We start from the raw sequence: 11,101 nt of genomic DNA on the forward strand, positions 1-11,101 counted from the left end.
GAAACTAGCTCTGGGCCACACTACTCGGAAATAAGGAAGAAGACCTGCGCCAAGCAGGAAGGCGCTCCCCGGGTGAACAGAGGCGTGATGGTTGGGTGTGCTGGGCTCACTCGCTGGGGAGGAGACCCAGCACCTCCCTGGAGCCCCGGCCGGCCTGAGTGTCCTTTGGCGCCCACGTACAGAGATGACTCAGGCAGTGACTTCATTCAAGAAGCCTGGTGTTTATGCCCCTCGCCACAAACCAGTTGATACTGTTTGGAGCTGCCCTGAGCTGACGTGACCCTGGGACAGAATGACATCCACTCAGCTTGTGGCCATTGTGCCCAAAACAGCTGAAATGTTGTGGCTTCTGAAGAACCCATTGTCTGCCAGTCGATCGGCAGGGGAAGGAGAATCCCAGAGCACTGCCCCCTCTACCTTGGAGAAACATTTTGGCTCCACAGTCGTTGTGGGTAATAGCTGGGCTCTGAGAGCCAGCTTGGGAAGACAGACCCCAGTGGAGGGCTCCCTAGGAGAAGCCCCTGGAAAGCCACCTTTGGGCTTGAGCTAGTGCCAGGAGGAGCTGGAGACTGCAGAAGGCAGCTTTACTCATCCAAGATGGATTTTTCCTTGGCACCATCCAATGCGGTCATGAGCCCTAGTCATGAATTTGCAAGAGAAGATGGGAATGACCGAGGGGACAGCATTGCTTTCCAAAACAACCATCATCAGTATAATAATCACGTCAACGGTGGATTTCTAGCCCGTGGAAGAAACCGAGTGGCAGTAGGAAAAACCACCATTACAATAGGCACTGTGCCAACGGTGGACAAGCACAGCCTCACTGAACCCCCAGTGAGGTGGCTCCTGGTTAGACCTTAGATTTGAAGAGACCGAGTGTCAAGCATCCACGCAGCCTCTCCAAGGTCACGCGGCCAGTGAGTAAAGTAACCGATGGTGAGGCACGACCAGTGGGCAGTGCACGGACCCTGCAGGAGGGAAAGAGCCCCGGGGCAGAAAGAAGATGGGAGAGGAGGTTGGCATTTGATTGGAACACAGCATGGGTTTCGGGGATGGAGGAGCTGGTCTCTGTTCCCCCCGCGGGCACGGGTCTGCCCTGCCAGCCCCCTGCAGCACACACCTCCCTCACACACTTCCAGGGGACGGTTTGTATTTCAGAGCCGCCAACTCTCTCTTTATGTTACGTTGGGTCTTTGTGAGTATCAAATACATAAAGGCATCTTCTGATATGCTCACGGACCCTGGAACCATGGATTACACAGTCATGAGTGAATTCAAAAGTTGTCTATCAAATGAGATGCTGTGATGTCCAGTTTTATTTTTTTCCCCTCCACCGGTGATATGAAAATTGTTGGTTTTGCCTCCTGACCATAACTGTCTCTGATAAAGTAAAAAAACAAAAAACAAAAAACTATGAAGAGCCAGGACTGCACAGGGAATGATGTAACAAATTGCCAGAAGCAAGCAAATGAAACCAAATGATCGCAATAGCAACAACCAAATATTCCCTTTGAATGGTAAGGGAAGTAGAGAAAACGTTATCACATCATCTTGAAAAGTTTTCTGTATGGATTCTGTTAATACATCAGCTCAACTCTGGATTTGAAGATCTGAATTGGTGATCACTACCTTTCAAAGCTTTTGTCCTGCTTTTGGTTTTTGCCTGGACGCTACTAGCCCTGGCAAGGACCAGGGCCACTTAAGGTCTTGGAGATGCGGGCTGCGTCAGGTCTGCCTTCTGCCCCCGCTGTAGTCTCTAAAACCTCACAAGTGGGAAGTTGCCATACGGGGAGCTCAGCCTGGTACCCTGTGACAACCTAGAGGGGCGGCATGGGGTGGGGGTGGGAGGGAGGCTCAGGAGGGAGACATATGTACGCTTAGGGCTGATTCATGTTGTACAGCAGAATCCAACGCAATGTTGTAAAGCAGTTATCCTCCAATTTAAAAAAATCCTTTGAAAAATATGCATGTTATAGAATGTAAATATAAAAATTCTAAACAGAGAAGATGACTTTGTCTCAACTGTGATTTTATTACAATTAAAACATCACTACTAAAAAATAAAAGCTACAAGTGAGATACCCAAAACAACCACACTGATCTCAGGGCATTTCTAACTCAAGAAAGAGGAGGAGTTAGATGGAGCATCTTTTCACTATGTGCTGGGAATCTCAACATCGCATATATTAGATGCGTTAGCAGAGTATCAACCACAGCCAGACCTGTGCCCAGAGGGAGGGAGGTGGGTGAGAATGCCGACCTTGAGAGCTGAAGACCAGGAAGGAAATCAGGAGGGTTCTCCCTCCCCCAGGCAAAGCCTCCGTATCTTTCAGTGTCTGCTTCTATGACTTTCCTTAATGGGCTTCAGCCTCTTTAGCTCCTACCTTTTCATGCTTCTGCTTTCTCAGCTGTAAAATGGGATAATAGCATATAGCATGTACAAAATGAAGTCACTCACATAAAACGCTTAGAATACTGCTTGGCACCCAATAAACCCCACACTAGCTCTTTCAGCTTCCCTGCTGGCTCAGAGGTAAAGAATTTGCTTTTCAATGCGAGACACCCGGGTTTGATCCCTGGGTCAGGAAGATCCCCTGGAGAAGGGCATGGCAACCCTCTCCAGTATTCTTGCCTGGAGAATCCTCATGGACAGAGGAGCCTGGTGGGGTCCATGGAGTCGCAAAGAGTCAGACACGACCGAGTGACTCACACACACACACACAGAGCTCTTGTCAATGCCACGATCGCTTTCATCACTGCTCTGCCATTCCCACTAGGAGCTACTTCGCTTTCCCGCCTGCCTGCCCACAGTGAGGCACCTTTCTCTCTCTCACTTTCCCCACAGATGCGTTCTCATCTGATCTCGTTCTTCTCGAGTCTCCCGGTTGGATGACTCTGGCATTCTCCAAGGAGTTACCTGCATTACTTCGAAGGTTCTGGGGACCCAGTACCCCTTCTGGGTCCCACTGCTGGGGCCTGTGGGGAGCCCTGTTCTCCCAGTCCCATCACCTACCTCTGGCTGGAGCTGCACGTGCAGGTCCCCTGTCCGCGTGCCTGTCCTCCACCCCGGGCTTTGCTGGCAGCAGGCACTAACTACAGAACAGCCTTTTGGAGAAACATCCACGCTCAGGAAAAACACTCTGCCAAAAGGATGCCCACGCTGTTGAGAAAATCACGGGCCATCATTATCAGAACATCGCGTGTCGCCATGGAAACACGAAGGTGGAAGCCCCTAAAACTCGCTTTCCCCTCCACCTTGCCACCCTTGCCTGTTCGCTGTCTATTCCCTCCTCTTCTGAACACTGCTTTCTGAAGCCCTAATGACAAGCCTGTAACTATCGGAGCATCTCTCAAAGGGTTTGCTTTGCCCCCTGCCACTCCCTGTCACCAACCCTGGCCTCCCTCGGGGCTCCCGGGCAAGACTGCTGGAGAAAGTTCAGGTGGCTAAAACCACAGCCAGCTCACCTGGCAGGGACTGACCTTGCGTCTGTCCCTCCTGGATGCAGCGTGCGGGGGCAGACGGGGTGCTGAGCAGAGAGGCTAATGGGGCCAGAGGTTTTCTGTGGGGAGCAAGAAGGATGGGCTCACTCCCCACCAGGACTCCTGTTTCCATGGGACTCCAGGCCCCCCGTGACAAACCGAGGAAGCAGTTTTTGTCTCTGCAAAGCAGGTACTGGATCCTGGCATCCCCACCTCTGACCACCTGTGTGGCCTCGGGCATGTCTCATGAGCTTCCTGCGCCGCAGTGGCCTTACTCCGCAGGGAGGAGGGTGGGCTGATAACCCTGAGGGTCTCCTGCCCATTGGCACTCTGCGGGACTCAGCGATGATCTGGTACCTGTGGCCTTTGTCCCGGCTCAGTGGTCCGCTGTCCTCTGTGGCCATCGAGGAAAGCCAAGTGCCCAGGAGCTTTCAATCCAGGCGTCGCCTTGCTCCCGGGCCTCAGGCAGCCTGTAATGTTTAAGGACTTGGTTGTCCTGATCTCAGAGTCTGAGCTCTGGCCTGTCAGCTTCAGCTGGAGGCCACGGGGAAAGTTTTCTAATGGTGGGGCCAGTTCCACACAAACAGAAAGAACTTGGCTTGATTTCAGATCAGGCATTTCAGCTTTATGCCAGGCTTAGTTAAAAAAAGGACAAAATGGAAACTGCCTGAAGAAGTCATTTGCAATATCCCCATAGAAAAAGAAGCCAGTTTAGGTCTTGAGAATTAACTTGCTAACTCTTGTGTTCATATCCTGCATTTGGTAGGAGAAGATGGACTTTGCTTGGAAACAATGCTTCCCTGAAACTAAAATCTGCTTGATAAAAGCGAATCTGTGTTTTAGAAAAACATGACATTTTCCAATCTGTGGCTTCTTGAGCCTACATCAGGGAAGGTGGTAATCTTATTGATATTTGTGAGTGTGCAGAAGAAGGGAGGGGTAGGAAGCTAGCGAGAAAACGCCTCCTGAAAGAAAGGCATTTTCCCAATAGATGTGTTATGTGACAAGGTGAGAAAAAGCTCTTCCTAACCAGCACTTCGTTCTTGGCAAGTTCATAGTGTACCCTTGTGTGGCAGCCTCCTTCTGGCTGGCTTCCTCTATGGCTTACAAGGTCCAGCTAGCAGGCAGAATCTTTACTGACTGTCAGCTTGGACCCGGCCTCACCTGCACTCCTGGGGAGTCAGCAAAGACTAGATGGGTGACCCTTAACTAGACCCATATCATGGAAGCACCATTGTTAATCACCTGGACTTTGGTAAAGTGCAATACTTTCCATGCTTGGGGTGGGGCCTCTTTCTTGATGGGAACGTTTGCCTTCTGAGTGATATATTTTACAAGGTTGTATTTTCGTGCCTGGTATAATCAGTCTCCCTGCCAGGAGAACACCTGTAAATAGGCCATCACTACGGGTTGGGGAAACCCCACAGCGACTGACTGTGTCCTCTGTTTACTGATTGCTCACCTGGGCTCCTGCACATAGAACAACGTAATTTCTCAGGGTCTTGTGTCTTTTCCCCTTGGGTCCTGTTCACTCTCATCGCTGGGATCACAAGTTGGTGGTTGACTGGATGCAGTGACCTTCTGGGGGGCATCGAGCCACATGTTCCTTTCTATCATGTTTATGAATCCTGGTGAACCTTTCTCAAGGAGCCTGTCTTACATGCTCTTTGCTTTCCCAAGCCCTTCCAAGACCAGCTTCAACTTGTTCCTTCTGCCAAAAGCCGGCCTGCAGATTTCAAAAAGCAACTCCTTGCTCTACAACATACATATCCATTTTTAAATATGGTGCCTACAGAATACACTGCCCTCCCATAGACATATGTCTTAACTTTGCAGAGGTCTAACTTTGCATTTGGGGCACTGTATATTGTTATCTTTTATTCCTCAGGACTCCTGAGTGCCCGCTGCTGCTATTTTTCAGGATGCAAATTCCTTTAAAATGTGACCCTGCTCAATGGAGACACAGACAGAGAGAACAGACTTATGGACATGGTGGGTAAGGGAAGCGGGCAGGGAGGAAGGAGCAAGGTGAGATATATGGAGAAAGTAACATGGAAAGTTACATTATTGTATGTAAAATAGAGAGCCAATAGGAATTTGCTGCATGACTCAGGGAACTCAAACAGGGGCTCTGTATCAACCTAGGGGGGGTGGGATGGGGAGGGAGACGGGAGGGAGGCTCAAGGGGAGGGGACATGTGTATCAGTCAATTCAGTTCAGTGGGTTCTGACTCTTTGCAACCCCATGGACTGCAGCACACCAGGCCTCCCTGTCCATCACCAACTCCCGGACTTTGCTCAAACTCATGTCCGTCCAGTCGGTGATGCCATCCAACCATATCATCCTCTGTCATCCCTTTTGCCTCCTGCCTTCAATCTTTCCCAGCATCAGGGTCTTTTCTAAGGAGCCAGTTCTTTGCATCAGGTGGCCAGAGTATTGGAGCTTCAGCTTCAGCATTTGTCCTTCCAATGAATATTCAGGACTGATTTCCTTTAGGATTGACCTATGTATACTTGTGGCTGATTCATGTTGATGTCTGGCAGAAACCAACAAAATTCTGTAAAGCAATTATCCTTCAATTAAAAAATAAATACATTTTTAAAAGTGAGTCTGTTAATCTTCCTTGGCGCACTAAGATGCTACATGCAGGCAGATAAATAATTTGATGGTATTCAAAACAGCCCCGCTTATCCTTGTGAAATTCATTCACAATCTTTGGCTCTGGAAACCATGATAGGGTTTGATTTTCTGATAAATAAAAACTCACATGTAGTGTTATCTTTCTTATCTTTCCCTATAAAGCTTCAATTTATAAGTAGAGACAGGAGGGAGACCACACACCCCTTTCTGCCCTGTGGCTCTCTGCTTCTCTTAGAGATGGTTTCAAAGTGAGGATAGCATCTAGGTGATATAGTTGGGACGATGGGAGGAACTGTTTATTTCTAATATCCTAGAAATATTTTTTTAGGGAGGGGGACCTGATTTAGTTTTGATTTAGTTGTTCATTTTCTTTCTGTCCATCGTCAAGATGCAAAGTAAGCAAAGACAGCCATTAAATACACAGAAGGTCACAATTCAAATTTAGTTATAATAGAAGCCTGTGACTTTTCTGGTTGCAGAGTCGGGAGGAATGAGAAATTCTTCCCCAAATGGATTGGAACCATAGAGCTACTTTCCCTCACATCCTCTCTTGCCCATCCTCCCTGAGTAAACAGACACTTAGAGAGGATGGTAGGGAAGAAAATTCCATCCTTCTGGTACACCCTCCCACCAACCCCTTTTGTGTTCCCAAAATGAATGCTTATTTTTCCTAAATGTATACATGCTTCAGACTAGCCAGTGTGAATAAAATTGAGTAAATCACCTTCTCTGGCCTTTCTTTAATTTCCTGCAGGTTAAAGGGGACACTACTTCATCCCTACAGTCCCCTACCTTTAAATGTGGTTGGATTTCATTAGTAACTATGAATATTTAAATACTACATGTGAGCGAGTTCACATTCCAATTTCTTTATCACATCTTCAGACAGAAGAGCTTTCTTCACCTGTTAGAATAAAATTATTTCCAAGGTCACAATTTCCTAGGAAACAACTCCAACCTGATTGAAATGATGGGGGGAAAGCTCACAGCTTTGAGTTTCTGTCCACTAAGACAGAAATGGTAGATTTCTGAGAAAGATGATGAGATGTAAAGTAAGTTTATCATAAATACATTTCATAACCCATTTTTCAGAGGCTGAAGTTGTAGTGTGAAAAGACCCATGCCCACCAAGTTTGGCTAAGAACTGATTCCCAGAATTCCTCCCTCTCTTCTCATTCACCCATTTACCTGCCTGCCCCTTCAGATGCCTCTCAACTTGGCCTAGAGTTGACTTCATCGGATTAGTTTTTACATATCAGGAAGTTAGGTTTAAACCTTTTGACCGGAGGCATTTAATTATTTATTACCCTTCATTCTGAGGTTCTCAATCCATCAGGCACGGGGACTTTTTTCTTAACAAATCAGACAAAAAATGTAAGGCCCTTACATGTTTATTTTGTTGATTCTTCACAGCGCAGGGAAACAAAGTTAGAGGGGAAAAAAAAAAATGCCAGTTAAATTCGGCAACTATCAACAACCCCGAAACCTTAAAATCCAAAGCAAGCTGCTGAAAGATCATGAAGTCATCTTGGATGAAGTAATTTGCTAACGCCTTAACAAATCAACGTAGTTTTTCCATCCCGAAGTGGCCAGAAGACCTGGCCCACGCGCTGGTCCAAGACCCTCCCCCCGAACGCGAAGGGACCTCGCAGAAAACGCCACCCCGCCGTGGCCACCACAGCAGGGTCCCTGGTCCCCCTCCGTGTTTAACGAGGCAGAACGTTAATTAGAGATCATGCCTTCTGCCAAGCCGGCAACCGCGAAACGCATTGTTCCCTATTTTCTTTTAGTACGCCCGGAAGCCGGTCTGCGGAGGAAAGGTGGTTGTTTTCAAGCAAGCTCAAATGTTGCCTACGCTACCCCTGCGGGAAGGGGAGACAAAAGGAGGAATCTCGAGGTCCAAACAGCCCTTCTCAGAAGATTTCAGATTTAAGAGTGCATCATCGCGACCAAACACCCGCTCTGCGATTCTGAAAAAACTGCACTCTCATAGACGGGGTATGAAAGCGGGTTTTCCAATCCAGCACACTCATCGACCCGGGAATTGTCACCGGCCCTCCCGCGGCACCGCGATGCCAACCGTCTGGCCGCCGAGGGTCTGTCTGTCCGTCTGCTATGCGCGAAGCCGTCTGCACTGACGGCGTGGTCTTTCTCGGCTTCCTGGGGGTCGGCCAGCCTCCTCTAACCGGGACTGGCTGCTGGTGAACAAGGGCGCCTGTGACCTCTGGCCGAGAAGAAGGAAACACCTCCAAGTCTACCTGCAGCCCCCCGCCCTCCGAGAGCAGCCCCTTGGTTCCCTGGCTCGGCAGGTGTCGGCCCACCGCCGCACCCGGGCTAGCCCGGCGCCGTAAAGTCCGCATCGCCCTTGAGAAACGCACGACTCCAGGAACCGGGAGACACGGGCGCGGGATGACGGTGAGAGCGCGCACGTGAGCGCAAAGCAGCTGGAAGCCACCCAAGACCCCAGTGCCCCGACATTCTGTCGAACATCCGCTCGGGTCACTTTAATTTCCCCGGAATGGGGGCGCGAAAGGGGACGCCCAGCAGTCCCTGTCTCTGGGCGAGGAGGTCCGCAGTGCCCTCCTGGCTCTGCCCGGCTTGGGCGGCGGGAGGCCGGGCCGAGGTGGCGCCCGAACCGGCCCTCACTTGGAGAACTGCGCCGGCACAGCGGCCAGGCCCAGGCCGGCCGGGACCAGGTGCGGGAACTTGCAGACGGCGCAGGTGCAGAGGCCAGGGCCGCCCGCGCCGCCGCCCGGACCGCCGCCGGGGAGCGCGAACTGGCCGCACGGCGGCTCCTCGAGCGCCAGAGACAGGTACTTGGCCGGGCGCAGCGCGTCGGGCGGCCCCACGGCGCCGGGCGCCAGCAGCACCGAGCCCGGCGCGGCGGCGAGCAGCGGCAGGCCAGCCAGGAGCAGGCGCGGCGCGGCGGGCCCTGCGCCCTCGCCGAGCGCGCGGCGCAGCTCCTGCAGCGAGCTCCCCAGCAGCAGGATGTAGTTGCGGGCGAGCAGCAGCGTGGCGATCTTGGAGAGCTTGCGGCCCGGCGCGCCCTGGCAGTGCGCCGCCGAGTAGGGCAGGATGACCTCGCGCAGCGCGTCCATGGCCAGGTTCAGGTCGTGCATCCGCTTCCGCTCTCTGCTGTTGATCTTGCGCCGCAGCTGCTGTTGCTGCTCGTCTTTGGCATCGGCCCGGGGCCCGCCGCCCGCGTGCGCCCCAGTCCCGGCTCCCGTGCCCGGCGTGTCGGCGGGCGCCTCCGGCTTCTCGCGCGCCGCCTTGGGGAGGAGCGCAGCCCCCGTCGGGGACGAAGAAGAGGAGGACGAGGAGGGCGGCTGCCGGTAGCCCACCAACTCGTACAAGGAGGCCCCGACCGGCACGTCTCCCGGCCTCGGCGGCCGCAGCATAGTCGCGGGGGCCGCGTTCACGCGCGCCTGGGAAACCGCATAATACATCTGGGGGAACGGCGGGGGCGGCCGAGGCGCCCTTCAGGAACGCCCCAGGGTGGGCCTTTCGGCAGGCCGCCCCGCCCCGCAGACCTGCGCGCGGGGGAGCTGATGGCGAAGCAGGAGCCCGCGCGCGACCGCTTTAAACCCGGCTTGGGAACCTGCGGGGTCGCGGGCTGCCGGGCTCAGCCAATGCGGGCGCGAGGTCCGGCTCCGGCGCGTGCTCATTGGCCGCCCGCTCCCCGAGGGCGGGCGCCGAGGTACCGCTGGCGCGGCTTAAGGAGATTATTGTGAGCGCACGGTGGAGAATCACACGACACTCCACCCCCTACCCCACTGCCCCCGCCCCCACCGCGGGATGGAGGGAGGCAGGGACGCGCCTTTTCGGGTGGAGCGGGGCTCTCGGAGGACTGGTGGTGGGATGGTGAGACTGAAGCTCCTCTGCCCTCCTGTCTCTCCTTTTTTGTAGACGTATGCATATTGTTCAGTCGCTCAGTCGTGTCCGACTCTTGCACGCCAGGCCTCCCTGTCCATCACCAACTCCCGGAGCTTGCTCAAACTCAAGTCCGTTGAGTCAATGATGCCATCCTAACATCTCGTCCACTGTCGTCCCCTTCTCCTCTGACCTTCCGTCTTTCCCAGCATCAGGAGCTTTTCTAATGTGTCGGTCTTTGCATTAGGTGGCCAAAGTATTGGAGCTGCAGCTTCCTCATCGGTCCTTCCAATGAATATTCAGGATACACAAAGGTTTGTTTTAAATTGTGGTCAAATACACATAACCTCTAATTTAGCTTCTTAACCAAGTGTAAGCGTACAGTTGCGTGCAGGCACGTTGTTGTACATCCACTCCGCAGAACTCTTCGTCTTTAAAAGCTGGAACTCTATATTTACTTAGCAGTCCCCCATCCTCCCCGAAACTCCTGGCAACCATTATTCCTCTATGAATCCGACTACTCTAGGTACCTCCTACTGGGGATCACACCGTTTTTATCTTCTAATGATGCTTGTTTCCTGTAGTATAATGTCTTCACTGTTCATCCCAGCTTTAGTGTCAGGGTTTCGTTTCTTTTTAAGTCTGGGTAACAGTCCATTGTATGTATACACCACGTTTTATCCAGTTCTCTGTAGATGGACATTTCCGTTGCTTCCATGTTTTTGGCCATTGCAAATAATGCTGCTATAAGAATGGTTGAAACAGGTTTTTTTAATAAATATGTGATTTTCTTCAAGGCTTTGAGGACCAAATTTCTGGGCTCAAGGATCAGTAGCATTAGAATATTTACTTCCAGCCTCCTTCTCTCTTCTCTTTCTGATTAAAAGGTCTTTAGGGACTAAGGAGCTTCTTTCCTCCCCCAAAGGGACATGTATTCACTTTATCAGTGACTCGACTCTTGGTTAAACAAAAACACAGAAATCTGCCTTTTATCAGAAAGAAAAAAAAATAATAAACAGCCAAAATAGCAAAACAGCAACTCAGCCACACACTCGTATCTGTTGAGGGTGGAACTGAACCTTTCTCTTCCCTAAATGAAAGAGCATCGCTT

At 51.6% G+C, this 11,101-nt stretch overlaps 1 protein-coding gene across 1 annotated transcript; it reads right to left on the reverse strand.

Moving 5' to 3' along the window:
- Nucleotides 1-7,495: 7,495 nt before the first annotated feature.
- OLIG1 (oligodendrocyte transcription factor 1) lies at nt 7,496-9,833 on the reverse strand. The gene has a single exon (XM_061134050.1). It carries the CDS (start codon nt 9,564-9,566, stop codon nt 8,763-8,765), a length of 804 nt encoding a protein of 267 aa, XP_060990033.1. The 5' UTR covers nt 9,567-9,833; the 3' UTR covers nt 7,496-8,762.
- Nucleotides 9,834-11,101: the final 1,268 nt, after the last annotated feature.

The sequence above is a fragment of the Dama dama genome, chromosome 31 (genome assembly GCF_033118175.1).
Source record: "Dama dama isolate Ldn47 chromosome 31, ASM3311817v1, whole genome shotgun sequence".
NCBI lineage: Eukaryota > Metazoa > Chordata > Mammalia > Artiodactyla > Cervidae > Dama > Dama dama.